The 24,663-nt window shown below is 39.4% G+C and overlaps 1 protein-coding gene across 1 annotated transcript in view; it reads right to left on the bottom strand.

Moving 5' to 3' along the window:
* obsl1a (obscurin like cytoskeletal adaptor 1a) overlaps window positions 1-24,663 on the bottom strand; it is a 129,042-nt gene that overhangs the window by 12,415 nt on the left and 91,964 nt on the right. The window contains 5 exon segments of the mRNA XM_039756371.1: window positions 3,058-3,162; window positions 3,659-3,820; window positions 4,413-4,566; window positions 6,688-6,800; window positions 13,795-14,061. Of these exon segments, the coding sequence (XP_039612305.1) occupies window positions 3,058-3,162; window positions 3,659-3,820; window positions 4,413-4,566; window positions 6,688-6,800; window positions 13,795-14,061 (801 nt within the window).

Raw genomic sequence — 24,663 nt, 5'->3', positions numbered from 1 at the left:
ATTTCAGTTTCACAAATAATTGGAATTGTACATAATATCCGAAGACGACAGCAGAATGAAGCAGTTGCTTGTCTGACAGCCCTAGAGCTCAAAGAAAGTACCCCAGTGCGACGAAACCCACGGGTATGGGAGAGACGACGGAATAAGACCTTCTGGAAGGAGGTGGTGGGGAGACACTTCACAGAAAATCTCTGGCTGCAACATTTTAGAATGACACGGCCGATGTTTGAGATGTTGTGTGGATTCATCAGTCCTGATGTTGCGCCCATCACAGGTTGTCACCAACCACGGTTCCAACCCAAAGATTGCCATCGCCCTTTACAAGCTGGCAACCTGCGCCGAATATAGAGTAGTTGGAGAAACTTTTGGGGTTAGTAAAACTACCGTCCATTGGTGTGTATATGCTGTGTGCACCGCTATTAAAGAAAAATTAATGCGGCGTTATATCAGACTTCCGACTGTAGCGGAGGCCAATGAAATTGCATACCGCAATTCCTTGGTGCATCTTGTGCCACAGATTTACGGTGCGCTGGATGGCACGCATGTGCCTATTCTTCCCCGACGGAAGGCTACCGCGATTACATTAATCGCAAAGGGTGGCCATCTATTGTTCTCCAGGCCCTTGTTGATGACAGGTGCATGAAACGAGACATTTGCGTTGGCACTCCTGGAAGTGCCCATGATGCAGCTGTGTTTGCAGCATCGGATCTGTACAGGTGAGCCTACCTTTCTACATCCCTTCTCAGTGCGATAACAACTGAATTAGTACTGTAACCTGCTTCCCTTAAGGTTTTTAATTAAAACTGAAATTTGAATTAATACAAAAATGACGTTTAATCAAAAAAAAACTAAAGTTAATATTAAAGAGAGAATTTCTCATAATATGCTAAAACATCTGCCATTTAATAATAAGAAAAAAATGTTTAGATAATGAAACACACGGTTTATTAAATATTTTGACTGGCACAGTAAATTACCTTTGCGGTTTTTGTATTATTTAGACACCCCCAGGCTACAGTTGATGTGGAGGGAGTTCAGGTACCCCTTTTATAGCAGGAGACCCAGCCTATCCGCTACTGTATTGGCTTATCACGAGAAATAACGAGTCTCTTCATCAGACCATGCGAACCGCTCCGCTATTCTCGTTTTGATTGCACATGATGAAAATGTATCATGTGACACATTTATTTGCGTTAAAGCCCTTTTTTTCCGACAAAAAGTGTTTCCAATGTAGTTTTTGCGACATCTGAAGTATCGATATGGAATTTATGCGCTAAAGTTAAACGGAAAAATATTATGTTGACATGTACAACATTTTATCGATAATTAGCATTTCCATCAGCTAAAATTTGAAGCGCTAAATATTTTTTCGCAAAAACTCCTTGGATGGAAACCTGGTTAGTGATGTGACCAGGGGTCGTTGGGTGGGTTAGATTCTCTCAATACCAGACACCGTTGCCCAGGCCCCTTAATCAAGTCAAGATTTGTGTTCAAGTCACAGGCGGTGATAATAAAATGGACTTGCTCTCCTCATTCAGAGATATAGTATTTCAAGACTCTCCCTACTGCCCCAGTTGCAGTTCATGATAGTTCTGTGCTGGCTTGTGCCTGTGCTACCCATTTTACTGAATGCTTTGTGAAGAGATGGTCAAGTGAAACCCTCGCAGTCCAGCTATGTGGAATGTAGTTTACATTCTAGGCTTGCCTTCCGGTTCTTTTTTATTTGGCTAACTTTCTTTCATGAGAACTTTCTTCAAATACTCCTGAAGGATTATGTTTCGTTAAATCTGAGGTCAGGACAAATGTTGGGTCTCAAGAGAATCTCAGCTATGTGCTATGGAAATTTTAGTTGTTTCTTCAGGTCAATCACAAGCTTCCAGTCATAATGTGGAAACCAAAATTCCATTGGTGAAATGGTATATCCAGGCATGTTGACTGCAGACAGAGGTGTGGGTACAGCTGTGATAGTGAGGATGAATGATGCATGAAAGGAATTCTGGGAGCCATTCCCTGTTTCAACTTGTAAAGGAGCCTCTTTGGAACTGAAGGGCAAAGTTTATGAAAGAAGTGTGAAGATTAGTATGTTCTGAGGAAGTGAGACATGGTAAATGAAGGTGGACCGCAAAGCTTTCAAGGATAGAGATGAGAATGATCAGTGTGTGGAGCGTCACAGAGTGAGAGGAAGATCAATGCTGAGTAAGAGACAAACTTGATGAGGGGATGTTTTTCTGAAGACAAAGCAGGCTAAGTTAATTGGGGAAATAAGTGCACCAAGATAAAGTTGAAGAAGATATGATTGAAGGTGGCATCCGATGATATGAAACGATTGCTTCTCACCACCAAAGGATGCATAGGACTGCAGAGAATGAACGTAAAGGATTCAGGGTGGCAACCAGCTAACCTAAGTAAACTAGAAAAATGGCTGGAACTTCTAACTTCATAAACTTACTAAATCCAACTATCCATCCATTATCCAACCTACTATATCCTAACTACAGGGTCATGGGGGTCTGCTGGAGCCAATCCCAGCTAACACAGGGTGCAAGACAGGAAACAAACCCTGGGCAGGGTGGCAACCAGCTAACCTAAGTAAACTAGAAAAATGGCTGGAACTTCTAACTTCATAAACTTACTAAATCCAACTATCCATCCATTATCCAACCTACTATATCCTAACTACAGGGTCATGGGGGTCTGCTGGAGCCAATCCCAGCTAACACAGGGTGCAAGACAGGAAACAAACCCTGGGCAGGGCGCCAGCCCACCGCGAAAACTAACTAAATGGTTGTTGTAAATAAAAGAATAATATTCTGCATACTCACACACACAATTGTAAGAGTTTTTCAAAAGCTTAAAAAATGAAAAATTGCAAAGTCAAAACTTGCATGTCTATTATAATCTCTGAAAAATGTATTTGCCTGACTGTTTTGCTAGCCAGTAACAATGATTTGCATGTTTTATATGATTTATTGAGAACATGCAACTAACACAATTAATAGTACTTAAAAATATGCTGCACTGTCAAGAAGAATACAAACATGGAAAAAAAAATATTACCTTCAACCTCCAGGCAAGCTGAAGACTCTGTTTCTTTTGCAACAAATCTAATCTCACCGGAATCCTCCGGCTTTACATTACAAATAAGAAGAAAATGCTTTGTTCCTTTAAAAAAAGAAAAAAATGCAGGTTACAAAGTTTCTAACAACTAATGAAGCAGTTCAGAGACCACAGCCGAGGTGTCAGCATACTAGACAGTAATATGAACGACTTCCTAATCTAATTTCCGAACACAATATTAGGTTTTATTCACTGTGTCCTGGGAATACAGAATTGTGTGCTGAAGTTATTATGTCTTGTTACATAATGAAAAGAGTTTTATCTACTAATCCTAAAACTACAATTGGTTGCATTCAAAGCTCCCAGTGGATGAGTTGTTACAGCTTTCAGACACTGATATTTCACTCTACTACTGAAGTCACTATGTATTGAGCTTTCAGTTGTCCCATGACTTGAGAACTGTTTGGCAAACATAATTACAAGAAGAATAAGAACAAATATTTAAATGAGATGCAAGGGAAATGTGTACTGAAAGTCAAATTTTGGTTTAAATCCTCCAATTGAAACGAAACGAAAGTAAAAATGTATTCTGATGTCTCACCTTCATGGCGAATTTTGGTAGTACTGGTTGGCTTGATTTTCTCCCCATTTTTAAACCATTCTCCCTTTATATTCTCCACTGAGATTTCGCAAACAAACACAGCATTCTCATCTTCTTGAATTACAACATCTTTGAGACCTTGTACAATCTGCACCTCTCGCTCTGAAGAAAAAGATGCTCGGATCAGTTTCTGGTGTTTCTTCAAAATGTCAGCATATGAAAGGGGGTACACAGTCTCATCCTTATAACAGATCCAAGCCCAACTCAAATTATTGTTTGTTACAGTTCTTAATACGTACAAACTTACAACACTTTTATTCGCTTAGCCAGAGCTTTCGATTGCCGTTGGGAACTTACTTACTGTATAGAACATACTGTATATCTCCCCCTGGCCAACTGATTTCCTCAGTCAGTATAGAATTTGTATTTACCGATTTGTAAAATGTATCAACACATAATGTTGCCAGTAATCATGAACAGTTTGTCATCTTTTAACGCTGATCCTTATAGGAGTACAAATGAAAAGGAAAAAGGTTGCAGCTTTACAAAAAAATAAAATCATCCTATTATCACAAATAGCAAGAAACATTATATTGCAATTCTTCTGAGATTTGCATTCGTGAGAAATGTTAAATAACCCAACAGAAGAAAGGTTTGGTTTGGCCTAAGACCTTTTTGCAACTTTGCTGAATTGTCTTTTAACATTACAATGGGGATGCGACTTTTTAAAAAGTACCCAGAAATTCTCACTTACCATAAACTTCCAATACAGCCGATGCATTACAGTCTCCTGCATCACAGGTGTAAGTCCCCGAATCTTCGAGTGTGCAGTTTATAATCTGAAGAAACCTCTTTCTCCCCATGGAATAGATTCGGTAGTTTTTTTTTGGTTTTATGATTTCTGAATCCTGTGAAGAAAAGAAGAATGGCAAGATTTGTAGTGAAGAGACCCAAGCATACACAATATTCCAACATTCAAGGGAACAACTCCTATTTTACCCAATCAGCATTTTGCAAATCGCTAAAGAAAGTTAATGTCGAATGTTGGCCACATCTGTTAGCCTGTGTGAATGACATTCATAGCAATGCCTCTGTTCTGTAAAGCAACGCCTTACTAAAGACTAGTAAATGAAATCCACTCTGTACAGTAGGCGATGTCAACCTCAGCCAATTTGGACTGGGTCTGAGCGGCATTATGGGAATGCTGTCTTAGAAGTGGACTGGAGTGCAGATGGGATATTAGTAACACTGAATGCACATTATCAATCTTCAAGATACTTAAATGTGTTTGGGCTAAACGTTGTGTACAATATGTCACAAATAAAATCTGTACAGGCACTAAAACGCAGTAGTTAAAATGGTGAAAAACACCTCGGTTCCTACAATTTACCTCTTCTGTGTAATCCAGTTTTACGATCGCTGGAAGTTGGGTGCTATCTCCACAGCATCGAGTGTAAGGAATAAAATACCTCTGGACATGGCATGGCATGTAATGATTATTAATGTCAGTAAATAATATTCCTTCATTATGGAAATTGCTTAATCCAGTTCAGGTTTGCAGGTACTGTATTCGATTATATTCCAACAGCGTTGCAGGAACCAGCCCTGTGCAGGACATCAGACCTTCCTAACATGTACTGTATATGTGGTCAGTTTGGAGTTGGTAAATTACTTAACATGAAAATAGAATATCTGAAGAAAAAACACAACAGAGAATTTGCAAAACCCTCAGAGGCAGAGACTGGGCAAGATTTAGATTAAAGGATACGTTTGGTCATTTTCAAGTAGAAGTTATTTCTTCACAAACATGCTATATATGCATTTGAATGCAAAATTGTGTTCGAAAGTTAACTTTCTATACATTTTACTTTACATTGTAGTCTATGGGAAAATACATCCAATTTTTCAAGCCAAAACAGTTGAGTATTGATACGTGTCTTGCGATTACACACACACATTGTAAACTAATTTATACAAGTCATTTATAAACAAAAAAACAGAAATAATAGGAGATTTGTCCGTTTTAACACAAGACCAGCAGTGCACGATAGCTGAGCACTTAGTCTTCATGAGCAACAACCTTCCCCACCACCAGAGGGCGGTTTCCTCCAGACAGACCAATCCACAGTAAACCTTTTGTGTGATGTGGTTGGTTTGGTTTTGATTTACTTCCATACTTACATTGGAATTCACACAAGCAAATAGAAAATGTATCCTTACCCTGAGAAAAATAAGTACTAAGAATATGCAATAAAATAAGACTCTCCAGACCCCATCATAATCTGACATGGTAACTTAAATTTAGTTTCCTATCGGGCTGCACAAGGGCGCCTTGGGTAGTGCTGCTGCCTCGCAGTTAGGAGACCCAGGTTCGCTTCCTGGGCCCTCCCTGCGTGGAGTTTGCATGTTCTCCCTGTGTCTGCGTGGGTTTCCTCCTGGTGCTCTGGTTTCCTCCCACAGTCCAAAGACATGCAGGTTAGGTGCACTGGCGATCCTAAATTGTCCCTAGTGTGTGCTTGGTGGGTGTGTGTGCCCTGCGGTGGGCTGGCGCCCTGCCTGGGGTTTGTTTCCTGCCTTGTGCCCTGTGTTGGCTGGGATTGGCTCCAGCAGACCCCCGTGTTAGGATATAGCAGGTTGGAAAATAGATGGATGGATGGATAGTTTCCTATCTTTAGTTGTCACCTTCAAATATTGCAGCCTGTTTCTTGTTAGATTTGTCTTCAAATCCAAAGCAGAAAAACACAAAAGCTGCATATTAGGATATTACAAGAAATAACTAACTGGATATAGTTAAAGACAATGAGCAGAGGGTGCTTTTTTTGTTAAAAGTAAACTGATAATAAACTTTAAAAAAATAAATACATAAATAAAACAATATAAACTGCTGAATAACAAACTGAATCCTTGATACAACTGAGAAAATGTTTGCTTAAAGATTTTATAGTGACTGACGAGCTGGTCAATTTTTATGAGAAATTTTCCATCTGATTTATATTGGCATTGAGACATTAAAAGGAACCAAGGCTTACCTTTAACCACTTCACCTGGGCTGTGTGTCTGGACAGTTCACATTCAAACAATGCACTGGAGGTGTCAGGAATCCTAAGATCCTCCATTTGCTTTATGAATATCACAGGTAGCTCTAAAGCATGGTAAAAAAGCATAAAGAAGAATTTGTGAGAAAACAGGAATTATGCAATTAACAATGAAAACAGCGTTTCACATGTGCGGGCATCAATATCAAAGTGAAAAATATGATTACATCTTGCCTGAAGAAGGGGCCCAAGTTGCCGCGAAAGCTTGTAATCTTTTCAATTAGCTAATAAAATGTGTCATTTTGCTTGACTTCTCACTACAAAGTGAAAAACAAAATATCCCCAGGACAGAGGGTGGCTGAGGCGCTTTTCCTCATATGTAAGCAGTAAGAGAGCCCGACTTAATTATCAGTCCAAACAGAAAAGAGCAAAAGACTGAAGTGCAAATAGTGCTAGTCGATTAATTACACTGGACAATAAAGATTTTGGTTCTGCAACACTTGTGGCTGTGTCTTATGGATTATGGCCCACTGATCACAAACATATTTATATTTTCCTGTCATGTACTGTTTTATTGTAATTTCCTATTTTTGTGATTTCCTCTTATAATATATATATACAAAGTTGTGGCCCAGGGCTCTTGCCCAACCGGGATGCCTCTTCCATTGGAGGACCAGGAGAAAAAGTATGGACAAAGCATTACACCCCTCCCGGAACACTAGATGGCAGCCTCCCTGGGTGGTGGTGGTGCCTCTGACTCCTGCAGGGCTTCATGTGAGATGGAGTTAGACAGAGCCCTGTTGGGATCCGGGGGTTCTGCAGTTATTCCTGAGCCCATGTGGCTGGTTCTTCCACCACACCCGGAAGTGCTGCCAGTAGTGGGGCAACAAGCACCTGAAGCACTTCAGGTGGCCGCCGGACAGTACTCGGTGAGCCAGAGTCGGGAGTCGAAGCTTGCTGAGGAGAAGTGAAGGAAAAAGGGTAAGGAAAGAAGAGAATTGAGTGATGGTGTGCTGTTTATACTTGGACTTTGTTGTGGTCTTGTGGGAATGGGGAAGACGTTCTCCATGAGTGAAGAAACAAAAAATAAAAGCACTTGTGTTTTATAAGTGTGCCTCCCGTGTCTGTCTGTGTCAGGTTGGTTCTGTCACAATATTATACACACATATATATATATATATATATATATATATATATATTACAGTATATAGACACACACATACATATACATATACAGTATATACACACTGTGAAAGGCGCTATATAGCGCCCGACCCGGCACAGACCACGCAGAGGCACGTGTACAAAAACACACAGACTTTATTTTTTCTTCAGCTGTGTGACACGTCTTCCCCGTGCCACACAGCCCAAACACAGTCCCAAAGCACACAACACAAACAATTCTCCACCTCGCTCCACCACTCCTCCCAGACAAGCTTCGACTCCTTCTTCCTCCCAACTCTGGCTCACCAAGTGGTGGTGGCTGGGCGCTTTTATAGCCCACCCGGAAGCGTTCCAGGTGATTAACCACCTGGTCCTAATTGCACTTCCGGATGGGGCTGAAAGCTCGTCCAGCCGGGCTGTGGGAAGCAGACAGCCCCTAGCGGCCATGCCGGGCCCCAACCAATCTGTGGAGGACTCCATCTCCCATGGAGCCCTGCGGGCGGCTGGGGAGTCACCGTCAGCCAGGGAGGCTGCCACCAAGCATCCCGGGGGAGGTATTGGACTGCCCATGGCAGCTCCCCCGGAACATAAGTAGCAGGGACATCCCTGCCGGGCATGGGACCCGGCTGTCCATCACAACACACACATATACACAGTATAATAACTACAACTGGAACATCTGTGTGGATCTAAAAGTAGTGGCACTGCTACTAGGAATGTACCAAGTACTGTTTTTACAATTGTAAATGGGGCAGCCAACTGAAGAGTTACATTAAAAAGAACTTGCCACTTGTGATGGCCCTGGTGCCTGGGGTTGACATCACTTCACTTGAACACTGTATTGCTGATAGTCAGGATTAGCCAGGCAATGAGGACACATCACAACAAGTGGTAGACGCATGACTGCTTAGTGCTTATTATTTTCAACAACCATCTCCAACCGCCTGCCTCCATACGATGACACTGGCTCATTCTCAAATCTGACATTTCTTTCTTTCCTTCTGTTTAACTTCCAGTTTTTCTCCTTTTCTTCCTTTCTTTTTTCATTTATCTCCCTTTGTTCCAGTCTAGCTCCTTTTACAGTATACATTAGTGAGTACAAGTGTCTAATTATAAACCCCAGAATGCTGTGGGAATTGCCAACCTACATGTGTCTGCATGTGAGATTGTGCTCTGCCAAGCCCCCATCAACACCCTTGGACCACTCATCCACACCACTGCATGCACCTGCACACGCCTGACCCCACTATTTTTTAAACAAAACTCATGCACGCCAAAGGTGTTTTACCACACTGCTCCATAAGCACTTGGCTCCACAGAAAAAGGGCTGGCACATAAACTTGGACTGATGAAAAACTTAATGGAAGTAATGAACAAAGAAGATGAAAGATATTAAAGCAGGTGTTTCTATGAATAACAGATTTCAAGATTAAGGAAGGCATTTTTGTTGGTTAACAAATCAGACATGTCAGTAATGACAAGATGATTAAAAATCTGCTAGTGGGGGCGGAGGACTACGTCCAGTTTGTTGACAACCTGTTTCAAGTACACAAAGCCATGGAAGGCAACATGTCACTAAAGATTCATTTTCTGTATTCACACTTGGGATTCGTCTCTGCTAATCTTACTGCAATCAGTGACAAACATGGTGTAGAGTTTCATCAGGACACTGCAACAATGGAAAAGCAATGTCAAGGCAGGTGAAATCTATCAATGTTGGCCGACGATTGCTTCAGATGCAGAGTACAACTGAACTAATGCAATATGTCAGTTTCATGAAGCAATTAGGCACACTAAATGCAATAAAAGTTCATTTCATGTTTTTTCAAATCGGAAATTTGCATCTGTGTAAGCTTAAAACTGTCTATCAAACTGCCAAAAATTTTTCAGGATGCATAATTTTTTGTCCAGTATTAAGCAACTGATTGCAATATTTGTTTAGCAACTCAAAAGTATTATTGTAAATACTGAACCATCCATCAGGCACAGAACAAAAATGCCCTCCGATGTACTACAGTGCATAAAGAAACAAACAGAAGAACCTATTTCCAAAATCACAGGTACTAGTAAAACACTACGACAAATTACATATTTTTTTTATGCACTCTTCATAATGCTATATAGGTCTCCTTTTTGCAGTAACCACCATTTTGTAGCTCTCTGCTGCTCAGGTCTATATTTAGACACACTCTGGACCCCCTGAACATCATAGCAAAGTTGAGAATTAAAACAAAACTGAGCGCCATTATGAACAATGCTGCACATCCTCTTTCCGACACACTGACACCAAGGAGTTTCAGCCAACAAACAGCAGAAGTGTGTCAAGAAACGCTATTGGGGTACCTTTACACCAAAAGCAAAATGCCTGCATAATACCTCACTGGGACTGGGGCTGCCAAGGCAGAAGTTTTCTTTATTTTTAGTTTTATATCTTTTAGTTTTTCCAGTGTGTGCAGTACAAGGGGTTTGTTGTTTATCATAAATTTAATACTATTTTTATTAATAGTTCATTATGGCATGGTACGGTACCTGATGCACTAAAAGTGTCAGTCATTAAACCATTACTTAAAAAGTCAGACTTAGACCCACATTTACTTAATAACTATAGACCCATTTCAAATTTACCCTTTCTCTATATAAATACTTGAAAAAGTAGTCGCCAATCATCTTCAGTCACACCTTATGCATTACAATTTATTTGAGAAATTCCAGTTTGGTTTCTACACTGGTCATAGTACAAAAATGGCACTAACACGGTTTGTAAATGACATTCTGATATCCTCTGATAAAGGAAACTCCACTGTAATTATGTTGTTAGACTTAAGCACAGCATTTGACACCATTGACCATTCTATATTACTGCACAGGCTAGAAAATGACGTTGGGCTCACAGGCATTGTGTTCGCTTGGTTTAGTTCTTATTTATGAAATCAATTCCAGTATGTAAAGAAATGTGCTGCCAGTATTCCATCATTATACACAGAAGTTCAATATGGTGTCCCGCAGGGCTCAGTACTGGGACCTTTACTGTTTTCACTTTATATGCTTCCACTGGGATCTGTCATTAGGAAACATAATGTTAATTTTCACTCGTATGCAGATGATACCCAGTTATACCTTTCATTTAAATCAAATGAAGTTTCTCTGATGTTGTCTTTGATTAGTTGTTTTAGTGAATTTAGTGAGAACTACTTGTCTTTAAACACAGATAAACTAGAGATGTTAATTATTGGAGGAAATGACGCTGATCACAACAATATTTTGTCATCATTTAACTCATTTGGAATCACCATTAATTTTACTGAACCAGCCCGCAATCTAGAAGATACAGTACCTTTGACTCTAGCACGTCATTTAAAGTGCATATTACAAAGTTGTCCAAATCATGTTTCTTCCATCTTAAAAATATTAGGAAATGAAGGCATTTTCTAAATTTGTGGGATTCTGAGAAATTAATCCATGCATTTATTTCTAGTAGGATTGACTACTGCAATGTGGTGCTCACTGGATGTTCAAACTGTTCTTTATACAGCCTCTAGTTAATCCAAAATTGTGCTGCAAGAATTATTACAAAAACAAGAAAATAAGAACACATAACTCCAGTTCTTAAATCTTTATACTGGCTCCCGGTTATGTTTAGGGTGGATTTCAAAATCCTCCTTTTAACATATAAATCCTTAAATGGCCAAGGTCCGAACTTATCCTGACTTGCAAACCAGTGTGCACATTAAGATCTCAAGATGGCGGTCTGTTTATAATCCCAAGAATTAATAAAACAGTGGGAGGTCTAGCTTTTAGTTACAGGGCCCCTAAACTGTGGAATGGTCTGCCCCTTCGGTCTCAGCTTTCAAATCCTGGCTGAAGACTCACTACTTCAGTTTAGCACACCCTGACTAGAGCTGCTGATTTACTGTACAGACTGCATCTCTGTTGTTAGTCATTAGCACTAAAACATAAGTAAGATGATAGTTATAATTGGATATTAACCCTCACCTATTCTGTTTCTCTTCTCGATACTCAAATGTGGCACTTTTGTGCGAATGTCCACCTGCCATGTTGTTTTGCCTGCCTAAGGAAAAGTCATCTCTGACAGAGGAACACTGGAATCATCAGGTAGAAGGGTCCTTTTATCAGATTGGCTGGCACAGCACTGACTCAGCTGTGTAATGGCCAGTGGTGGGGGTTGAGCTTGATGTCCAAGTTCTCCAGGACTCTGAACAAATTCAAATCCTATTATGTGATATCATCTACTGTTGAATTCTTCTCTGTACTTGTAATATTTCTATTGCACTATTGTATTATATTGAGGATTACTTGTGTTCTGTTCTGTGTATTGTATTTAGCCCTTTTTTGACACCCACTGCACGCCTAGCCTACCTCGAAAGGGGTCTCTCTTTGAACAGCCTTTCCCAAGGTTTCTTCCATTTTTCTTTTCCCTACTATTTTTTGGGGAGTTTTTCCTTGTCTTCTTAGAGAGTCAAGGCTGGGGGGCTGTCAAAAGGCACAGCCTGTTAAAGCCCATTGTGGCATTTCTTGTGTGATTTTGGGCTATACAAAAATAAATTTAATTGTATTGATTTATTTATTTGAGCTTCTGTAAAAAGCTAACTTTCACAGCTGGAGCAATCTATCTATCTGTATACAGGGTGGTCCAGATCTAATTATTCAGATCCAGATCGTCTTAATGACTTTCATTTATGTGGGGACGATTCCAGTTCGGTGCAAAGACGATTCTTCATGTCGTCAGTTCGCATACTTCTCGTTGGTCCATGATTTTTCGGGTGATTTTCTATGTAATAAACTTAATAAGTTATAGCGTAATGAAAATTGCATAATTAGATCTGGACCACCCTATACTTATTGATACATTCATTTGGTAGTTTCCAGTATGAAGTTTGAATATTCTTCCATTGTTTTCCTTTTTGTACTCTGATACTCAACATTGTAAATATGTGTGTACAATTAATAGCAAACATCAACAACAGATTACATTATAAAATTCACTTTAGCAATAAAGAAAATATATTTAAAATCTCAATACAATATATTTGAGGTTAATAGCCCATAGGCTTCTCATCATATTGGAGATACAAACAATTATAGAGATGTCAACACTTAAACATCAAGTTGTAAACAGGGAACAGAGTTAGAAATGTTCACCTTAAAAAACTTCCATGCCACTACTTGATCTGAGTTATTTCAGAAACATTTTCTTTCTTCAGGCTTGATTGTCAAATTATTTTAAAAAACATTGTGACATGTTGAACAAATCCATTGTAAATCTGTTATAAAGGAATGCTTAACCAAGATAGTTACATGGGAGACAAGAAATTGTCTCAATTCATCATTAGGAGATTGCAGGCTACAGGGGCTCCTTCATACCAACAGCAATACGTCTGCATAATGCCTCAGTGGGAAGTCTGACAAGTCAAAAGTTTTCTTTCTTTTTAGTCATTCCAGTGTGTGTTCAGCCCACAGTGTGTATGTGTGTTTATTTATTTACTTAAAGAGCTTATGTAAAAAGGAAAACTTTCCCTGGGGACAAATAAAGTTCTATCTATCACATCACGCAAAAGATTGAATTAATGCCAGCTAAACTGTAATGAGGCTGATAGCATTTTATTCAGGATAAATCCCACACATTAAACTGCCATCTATCATGTATATGGATTAATCACTTACTAGTGCTAGATTGGGCTTAAGAGTCAGTGAGTGAATGAAAAAAAAGACATTATTCCACTTAAATGCAAGAAACAGTTTAATATACAGCGCTTCATAAGTAACGCGTAAAGCAAAGAAAAATACATATTAAATACAACCCCTACTTTTCAGTATGGTACTAATAGAGTGCACGACTTTTCTCATTAATCAATTGTTTACGCTTAAACTCTGCTCAAAGGTCTTATTGACTTCGACAAGAACAAGAGATTTTCCTACCTTTCACTAGGAGTCTTGCAGATGTCTTTATGTTTTCTCCACTGAACGTGACCGTACCACTGTCTTCAATTGTTAGATTTGAAAGGGTCAGGCTATGCACTTTTCCATTTGTGCTAACCCGCCAGTTATTGTGAGGTTTTACACGGATTCCATCCTTCTGCCAGACCCCCTCCACATCCACATGGGACAGCTCAACTTCAAATGTCGCGGTTTCCCTTTCAAAAGTGTCTGTGTCAGCTAGACCTTTAAGGACTGAGATCTTCCTGGCTGTGGAAGAAATGATTCAGAGCATCATTAGACTGACAAAAGTAAAAAAGTACATTAATATATCAGAATTATTATTTAAATAAAAATCTTACTCAGCAAGGACTGATTTAAATTTATGATCAGTAAAGATGATAAAAGGAAAGATGAGTAACTATCATCATGAGGCAAAACAAAACATAAAACATCTGCAGTTAATTTTTGTAGTTATTCAATTAGCTTATACTGTATAATCTTTTCTTTCAGGCTTTAGATAAATCTGATTAGGTAATATATTGTTATGAATATGATTGTATGTATTATATCATTTACATAAAATTGTATTCTGTGTGGCAGATGGCCGGGTCCCATGCCCGGTTGGGATGCCCCTTTGACACTGGATCCGGGACAGCAGTCATGGGATTCACACTACGTCCCCCGGAACACTTGGTGGAAGCCCCCCTCTGGGTTGCATTGGGGCCAATATTTTGGAACACCAGAGCTCATTCCTGTTGGGCTCCGTGGCCACCACCAGGGGGAGCTGCACAGCTTAATGAGCCCGTATGGGCGGGAACGCAGCCACACCTGGAGGTGCAGCCAGAAGGAGGTCAACGAGCACCTGCAGAACTTCCGGGCGGGCTATAAAAGGAGCCCACAGTCACCACTCCAGGCGCCAGAGTTGGAGGACAAAGCTGCCTTGCAGGATTGGAGGAGAAAGAAGAGTGTTTTGTGGTGGTGTTTGCTTTGTGCTTTTGTGTATTTTGGGACTGCGTTAGCGCTGAGGGACACAAGGAAGATGTGGCCCCCAGCTGAAGAAAATAAATCTTTTAGTTTCATTTTTACATGCCTCTGTTGTCAGTCTGTGTCGGGTTGATGCCTATATAGCACCTTTGCTACAACTGTTATTTTTTTTGCATGTATGTTTGTTTGTTTATCAATCACACAAAAATGGCTGAACAAATTTTAATGACATTTTGCATGGATGTTGCCGTTGCTCTACCTTAAAATACAGGCCACATGGCATATCAGGGAGAGGGGTTGTACAATTCCTATCAAGTAGCAGGAGTGCTCTGGGATTGACAGAAGGACACCTTTATCAGCACACACAAACCTTTTTTTTTCAGCCATAGCAAGATGTAATTTAAGAGCACAGCTACAGCATTTTCTTCTCAACTAACTTTAGTGACAATTTCATTGTCTTCCTGAAGCTTAGCTTTTGTCTAGGTGGAGTACTTTTTGTTTCATCATGGGTTGTGTTTAGCCATGTTGAATTTCCAAAAGATATTTTTTCCCCTTTTATTGAATTCTGGAGCATTTTATGAGAAATAAAGGGGCCAAAAGGGTTGTACGGTGTTGCTAAACCCTTAAGAAGTTATTTTCCTTTTTAAATGCCTTTCAGACAGCCTTGGTTTCACAATCCCTCCTAATCCATTAACAGCTGTGTTTGGTGTATTCCCAGATGAGCTTAAAGTGGAGAAGGACACACAAACTGTAATTGCCTTTACTACACTACTGGCACATAGACTTATCTTGCTCAATTGAAAGAATCCTAACTCTCCTATTCTAAGTGGTAACTGATGTTATGTACTATTTGAAACTGGAAAAAAACAAACTCGCACTTAAAGGATCTGTGCAGAAATTTTTCAAAACCTGTCAGGATCTAATCAATAATATTTTAGAATAAGCTTTTAAAGCATTGAGGAAGCAATTCTTTCCCTATTCCTTTTTCTTCTCCATTTATCTTTATTCACTAATAGCAAAATACCCGCGCTGCGAAGTACTGCATTGAAATTTTTATTAAGAAGAAAATTAAACCTTTTTAAACTGAGGGAAAATATACCAATAATTATTTGTTAAGGATCTCTTTGTATACCACATTGTCAGTTTGGCCCTTCGGTTGTAATATGAGCTGAGCTTACTCTTAAGCATGCAACATACAGTTGGCCATGTGAACAGTAATCTTGTTTCAAATCTCACAGCTTGGATTGCTGCTGTCATAATCAGTTTGAGTTTCATGGTTTGTTTCAATTACGACAGTATTTGTAGGACTTGTGTTGAAGAGACATTCGGCATCTGTCAAGCGTTGTAAGTATACAACCGGTTTCATCGATAACTTCACATCCAGCTTTTGAGAGTTTAAACATTTATAAACATCAAAGTGTCCACTACTGAAATCGTCACCTGTGAATCTAAGATGTTTAAGAGGCATTGGCGGTTGTCGAAAGGTGTACAATATTTGGCCATTTCAGTACACTTGAAAGCGACAACCGAACAATTCAGCGGCAGCCATCAACTCACATGCAGATCCATAGGTGAAGGGCGTAAGCATTTCACTCTTGTAGTGCTCCTGTGTAGAATAATTATTTCCTGTACCGTCAACAGTCCACACCTTGAACCTGTCCCAGTCATTCAATATATAAGACAGAATGTTCCTCCGGATATCAAGAGTGAGCCTGATATGGCCGTGCAATATGTAACAAAGAGAATTGAAAAGGTAGTTGCCATCTCCGGACATGGAAACCACTCGGTAAGTGACAGTTCTTTGATCGATGGTGATTACCTCGATAGACATGTTAATGGGGGTACGGTTGGAATGATAAAAGAAATGGGTACCTGAACAATGTAAAGTAAGTCTAAAATACCTACACAATAACTATAATCGTAATAAATGAACAATAAAACAGCGGAGAAGCCGTGGATTAAATTAAAAGGCTGTAGTTATCAGCAGGGAGACGTGAATCCCGTTGCGTAGCAAGGAAGGGAATGTAGAGACTGGAGCGATCGACGGCCTTATATAGGCAGGCAGCCAACAACGTGGGAGGCGTTGGGATGGGGGACCCAACGCCGCCTCACACGGTGACTGAGCTGCAGGCTATGGACTTATATATGTACGTAAGTAGGATTCAGTTAGCGTTGGGAACCCGCGTACCAAATTTCTTGAAGATGGGCCCATAAGTAACAAAGACTGTTGAAAAGTTCAATATGGCGGCATACGACCGAAATAAGTACGTACATTGGTTTCGGTTAGCACAGGGAAGCCGCCTACCAAATTTCGTGAAGATGGGGCCATAAATAAGAAAGTTCAACATGGCGGACATTGTTGACCGTTATGAACGTTACGTTATGATTTGTTTTCAATCCTATTTTTGTAAAATTGATCAGTTTGTATGGAATGTTGTGTGATTTCAATAAAATCAATAAAATTAAAAAACAAAAAAAAGAAGTTATTTTCCTTACTTTCAATTCACAAATAAACTTTAAGACTCTAAACATCCTTTTAAGTTAGTTTTGCTGTTGCGAAATCACATGCAAGTTGAAGTTTAGCATCAATTTCTCCAGGTTGTATGCTAAAAGAAACTCAGCTGTTTTGCTCAGCACTATCTGCTATTTTTTTATGTTATGTTATAAGTGGGTTTAGAAAACAGATGGATAGAAACATAGATATTATACGTAACCAATGGAGCAAATTTCAGACTGCTGCACAAGGACAGGATGTTGGCAAGCAGGCACATAGGAATTTGACTGTACTGTTTACACATGACAGTAATTCTGACAAGAACTGATGACACTACATTATTTATCTGAGGAAAACCTTACATTGCAGATAAAGCCAACGCTATACACCTGCATATCATTACTAACTATGATAGAAGTAAGTAACGATGAGGCTGAATGAAATGCAATGCTTTAGTGCATGCTGATTCAATCCTCTGAATATGGTAGAAAGAGAACAACTAAGGATGGTATTGTATTAATCCCGCTGGCTCATTGTCTTCTATTCTTCGGTCCTCACTGCCAGCTCAATCCCACCACTGCCACCAAAATGTGACGATGCAGGTTTTCTCCGTGCTCCCAACGTCCTTATGGGAGCATTAAACCCAACACCGTCGGTAATGTCACCGAGATGAGCTGACAAATGAGGACAAATCTCACATGAAGCCAGGGGATATATCCAAAAAGTGCATAAGAGCTTTTATTAAAACAATAATCAGTGTCCAAAGTGCAATGCATCAGGTTTTAATAAATAATCCATAAAACAAGTGTCCAGTGGGGATAAAAATCAAATAAATAAATCCTTTAAAATATGAGGTTAAAATGCAGTCTCTATCATTCCGATCTCGGCACTCCCTTCTTTCTCCCTGGCTCACCCATTACTTCCGCAGCCGGATCTCTACAGCCACGAGCACCTACAGCCAACCTCAATCTCGGCTTCCTTGCAGACGTCACTGCCAGACCATTCAAGGTCAGCTCTCCTCCCTTCATCCTTCGCACACCCGTAGTCGCTCCTCAGATCCCTCGGGAGGACACCTGCCTTGCTCACCTCACTCCCTCAAACTTTCAGTGGGGCAAACTAGCCCCCAGAGTGCAACAGCTTAACGTTCCTTAGCGGGGCCCCAGCTCGTTCTGTCTCCTCTTTTCAGGTGGCCAGATCCTCCTGCTTAGACTGTCTTTCTCACATCCTTTAACCTCTTCTTTTTTCCACCTCGATCGATCTCTGTTCATATCTCTCCTTTCCTTTCCTTCCATTTCTATAGCTTCCCCTTTTCTCTTTGTTCGACCCACATATATATATCCCACGTGTGTCTCCAAGGGCGCAACGCCTTAATCACACACCGCAGAAAGCCAATGAGGCAATCGAGAATGACCGCACCCACACTTACAGGTGCGACTCGCTCCAACTACCTCATTAACTCCCCGCAGTCATGCAATCACACCCACAAAGAATGGCACGGCTATACGGATTTACAAGCTGGCCTTTTTTTATTGGAAGACGCGGACCTGCTATACCACAGGTATTAATAACTTTTAATGTTTCTTGGAGGCAGAAATTTATTGAATCCTATTTTATGATGAGGTACTTGTAATTTTAGGCGTTAATGGCAAAACAGCATTGTGATTTCTAGAAATTTTAAATCAACTTTGAATCATCTTAATAACATATTGAAATACCGCAACTGGTACTGTCTCCTGTAATAATACTGTGGGTGCTTTCCGAGGTCAATGAATTCAATTATTCAAAAACCAACTGGGTTTATTGATGTGAGATTAAATTTCTAATTGTGGAATCACAGTAAACCAGAAAATTCATAGAAAAAATAGACGTTCATGCTTCCAAATCAGCAAGGACTTATGGAAATTATGGAATACAATCATACACAAAAAGAACAAATTCTTGAGTCATGACAGCTAAATGTTATGGTGTGAGTTTTGTAATTTGTTTAATGACTTTTTGTGCATAGGTATGCTTGATGTTTGACTCTTTTTGGCAGTTTTCTGAGCTAGAGAATTCAGTGGTAGCATTTATTTTTTTTTTGATTCTCCTAATAGTTTAGGAGTTGTGTTCATTTTTGGATCATTTTGTTCACCATGTTGAATTCTTAACAATCACTACTATTTTCCTAACCCATCGTTAGGTCCATGTTGCTCGCTGTTAGGGGTTTGGCCTCAGAGGTCATGACCTATTGGTAATCAATGCTACGGGTTAAATGTTGGCTACCAGTACATTTCCTCATCTGATCTGCACACTCAAAACCTCTTTCAAACCTTTTTTGCTAAAATACTTTCCAGTTTATTGCTTTTTGGTGTAGACCAGGCATGTCAAACTCACTACCATTGGTGGGCCGCTTTGACTGCCATGCGTGCGTCAGCGGGCCGCACTATAACAAATACTATTATACTAAGTTGCTGTAGCTTTCTTTCCAATAATTTAAAAAATGTAACACTTAAAGTTTAAAGAAAAGCAATTTATTTCCATACACTCTTCGTACAACAGCGTACAATTAGAGTCTTAGACTCTTAGCTAGGTCCTTATATTATTATATTATATTCATTATATTCATTGCTTATATAGGAGTCTTATAGTGTGAGATTTATTTGTTTTGTCCCGACACTTGGCATCTCTTGTTAGTAACCAGTTCGTCAATATCAGGCTTGAAATCTTGTGCAGCTGCAACTTTTATGAGGGATGACAGGTGCTTGGCAGTAAGTCTTGAGCGATGTGGGGTTTTGGTAGCTTTCATTAACGAAAACAATTGCTCACAAAGGTAAGTGCTTCCAAACATAGACAGTACTGTCGATGCCAACTTATGGATCTGCACATACGAGGGTGGCAGGTAAAAGCATACAAGCCTGGCACACCAACTTCATTGTATTTTGCCTTCAGAATAGAATCTGACTACAGTTCAGTCAATTCCATTTAGATATTCTCAGGCGCATTCTCAACGTTGTAAGAGAACAGCGCAAAGTCCTGTTCGTGTGAACTGAAATCACGAAAACGCTCACTGAATTCATTGCTCAGCAATTCAAGTTGGAAAACAAATCCTCAAAAATCTAATTTTACTTTACTAAGTTAACTTCAAAGTTTATATTGTAAAATAAGCCGATATGCAAAAAGCCACCTGACCTACACTAATTTTACAAACTCAAAATCACAAAAATCTGTTAATAAACAACTCACCAACTTCTCGCGTCCACTTCAGATCTTCAGCTGTAGTCTGCACTAACTGTTTGTTACAATACTAGCACAAAAATTACATAAAACTAGAGCAAAAAAAGTGAAAATATGTGAGATATTACTACTCGTGATGATCAGTTCTGCTCAGTGGCCAGTCTCAGCAGCCCAGCCAGTAGTGTAGCCTAGCAGGGGCGGCCATGGGCAGAGAAAGAATCGGTGACCCCTTCGCCCGCCAATGCCAATATGCTATCATTAGCACGGCAGATGGCTGCGTCCGTTGTGGACACTGCATTGCCGCCTTGTGCTCATGACACGCTTCTATATGCACGTGTCCGTAACTTAAAAACCAAGTGGTGGCCCATGATATTCTCATTACAGCAGAACATTATAATACTACATATAACTTACTCCTCCGACTCTAGCGACAACAGTAAATACAGCGTACTAATTAACAAGAAACACAATGTTTTTCGGCCGCATTGCCATCAGCTGTGTTGTTATTTTCTCTTTCTGTTTTATATTCAATATATATTGGTGTGGCGGCCCTGTGCAGGTGCACAGTTTGCGCATGCCTAAAGCCGCCCCTGCTGCCCGATGCTGCAGCCTAGCACTTCAATTGTGACATTGTGGCTCATTAACTTTGGTCAAGGCTTGTGGCTATACTAGCAGATGACGTTTCCGGTACTGTAATGCCATAAGGCTGAAGTAAGAAAAGTCAATAAGTAACGCCGAAGATGCAGAATGACTCAATCACAAACGATAGTAATCATTTTGTACAAGTTCAGTGCTAACTAGTATCTGTCATGCGGGCCGCACAGATTTCTGTTGCAGGCCGCGTGTTTGACATGCCTGGTGTAGGCCTCTAGCTTCATTTTTTACCTTAATTTTGTCTCATGCTCTTGTTTGTTGCTCTTCTTTTGATCTCCCAGATCTGAACCTTTTCTGCCTGATCAGCATTTAAAAAACAAAAAAAAATAAATAAATTGCTTTCTTATACCAATACACCTGGACAATGCTGGGTACTTTGGCTAGTATATTAATATATGTATATATATTAATTTACATATTAAAAATTATAGTGCACATGGGTATAGCACAAACTCCTCAAACATGATATTGCAAGATTTATGGAAAGGCTGCACAAATAAGAGCAGAAATAATAAACAAAGAAAGGCAAAAATGTACAGGTAAAAGCATCCAAAACAAAAATGAAAAAAATCAGTTCAAAAAGTCAAAAATTCCAAATGCTAAAAAGTTGCACTGAGATAAAAGGCACAGAAGAGAGTACTAGGAAGCTGGTCAGTCACAACATTGTTTTTCTCTTTTCCATTCCATCACCTCACTGCTAAATGATTAATATAGCCAAGTCTGTATTCTAACTAGAGGAACTGGAAACTGAGTGATTTTGATTATAATAATATGATAATAGTTTTCTATAAATTAATACTATATATCTTAGTTCCACCTCAATAGATTTTGTAATAAGTTAAAACAATGAAAGACACCGTGTTCAGTGTCATGAAAACAAGAAGTGGCTTGGCTGGACCACAGCACGGACTCCAACCACCTGCTCTTTTACCTTTAATGACATAATTGTTTTTCTTTTTACAATAAAAGTTTACTATGTTTGTCTTTTAGGATAAAATTCAAGACAAATTTCACATTACTGTTTTGCCTAATCTACAACAATGTCTAACATTCTTTAATAATATTGAACTCTGACATGGTGAGATCTTATCAAATTTACTAAGACAGTTGACAAGTATAACAACAGTTGTAAAGCTACCTGCAGCCCAATCAGAAGAGTGAAAAATTAGCCCTGAGGAAATTTTCTAAATTCTATCCATGTGCCTCAATGTAGCTGTGCGGACCTCTACACAAACACTCTTCGTCTCAGAGTTGAGCTAAAACTTAGAAGCAAATTGCTCAGAATGATTTCATCTAATTCCTACAAAATGATTATTTCAGAATTCAAAATATTGTCTAGCTTAAATTTATTTTTAATTCATTTAAATCAGGAGTCCTCAATCATAGTCCTGAAGGGCCACAGTGGCTGCAGGTTTTTGTTCTAACCCGGTTGCTTAATTAGAAAGCGATTCTTGCCAATAATTTAATTTCATGGTATGTTAGTGCTTTAATTCTGCTATGTCAGGTAATTCTCACATCCTATATTTTCACCCCCTTTCTAAGGATATCATCCAAATGATCTGAAGGCTAAAATGGACGAGTAATTCTCAGTCCTTCACTTGTGACTCCTTACTTTCCTTCCAAGTATTTAATTAAACCCGATAGTGCATGGTAAATACACACAGGTGTAAATGGTAACATGCTAAATGGAGAAATGCTGATCGCTTTTGTCATTTGCATGTTATTGCTAATTAGTAGCAATTAAAAACTGAGAATACAGCTGTTTAAGACAAAAATAAGCAATAAGGGTTCAAAATCTTAACGAGTGAGACAACTAAAGTGAAGCAGAATTGTTACTTGAGCAATAAGTGCTTCTTATTTAGCAACTGGATTGGAGCAAAAACCTGCAGCCACTACAGCCTCCCAGGACCCCTGGTTTAAATATTCGGTGACTAGATGCTGTCTCACTTTATCTGTATCATAACATCATTTGTTACCAAATAAAGGGTTAGCAAACAACTGACTCCATTGTCATAACAAAAAAGATTTTGCTATTATGAACCAATGAAAGCAATATTGACACATTGATTGTGAAATTGATGGGAATAAAAAGCAGTAGCCATAGTGGTCCCCCAGGACTGAACTTGAAATCCTCTGGTTTAGGTTCCTTGGCCATGGTTGAATGGTTGCTAGTGTTCTTGTTTTGGTGTCTCAGTAATATTTAGTTCTTTCTAGTCTGTCCTCTGATAATCTTTTGTCATTTCCCCAAAGTTGCTTTCCATTTCATAGGACAAATCCAAACAATATTCAAACATTTTGAAAAATCACATCTTATGAGTATGATTGCACTGAGCAGTAGTAGTTAATTCTGTTGCTTCACAGCTCCAAAAAGACTGGGTTCAAATCCAGCTTCATCAATGTTGGTGTGCAGTTTTCACTTTCACAAAGTCTTCTTCTCACCCCCAAAGATTTGCAGGTTAGATGAGCTTCGATCTTTTCCCTGGCTTCCTATAAGTGAGTCTTTTTCTGTCCAAGATGGGTTATGGCTGTGTACCTGAAGCTGCCTGGATAGATGCCATCTTCCTGCAATGCTTCAATTGCATTAAGTGGGATGACTGAATGGATTGATGGATGTGTTCCAGTATAGCATGTCTGCTAGTTTCGGTGTTCTTTACAGGTAAATTCACATCAGCCTTTCTATTTTCTTTGAAATAGAGTGCAAACAAAAAAAAATAGTGATGTGCATACACAAAAATGAAACCGCATAGAAAGTAAAACTCCTATGGGAACAGATAGCTAAATGACTGGCACACAGAAGGACCCCATCCGTGTTATGGAACACAAGTAACCAAAGCCTAAACCTTGCCTTCATAATGGATCAAAACGAGAAGCATAGCTGTGAGAGTTTAGGGTGGGAGCCTAAAACTCCACAACTTTTAATGATTTCCTTTAGTCTTTGAAAATTTCTGAAAAGAAGCATCTGCAACCCCACAAATCTTAAATAATATGGTTTCTACTATGTCACCAATCGACACGTGTCCCAGCAGCACCACCATAGGGAGATGGCCAAAACAATCTGGACAAAACAAATACTGAATGATACAATCATACATGGACAAATAGAATATGAAATATGTTTAAAAAACATACACAGACTCTAAAAATAATCAATAATCAATCAAAGAAACCCATTCATCCATCTTCGGTACCCACCTTGACTTAGTCAAGATTGCAGAGTCTATAAATGATAACATAAAATAAAAGGAAGTGTTCATTCCTTCTGCACACTCACTTTCACTCTGATTAGAGGGTTTTGGACTGAAAAGGAAAGTGAGGCCTCCATAGACATCCACATGAATATGATGCCACCATCACAACAGACTCTCCACCTCTAAATCACCTCTATGCGGCACTGCTTCCGACCAAGCAACTGTGCTGAGATTGTATCAAATAAAAATACAGCGGAGAGACAAATGATATTACAAAGAAAGATGATGAGGGCAGAAACATTCTGCGTTGTAATTAAGTTGCCGTAATCGGATTTC

This window comes from Polypterus senegalus, chromosome 6 (genome assembly GCF_016835505.1).
Source record: "Polypterus senegalus isolate Bchr_013 chromosome 6, ASM1683550v1, whole genome shotgun sequence".
Classification (NCBI taxonomy): domain Eukaryota; kingdom Metazoa; phylum Chordata; class Cladistia; order Polypteriformes; family Polypteridae; genus Polypterus; species Polypterus senegalus.
This window is presented reverse-complemented; position numbering and strand designations above follow the sequence as displayed.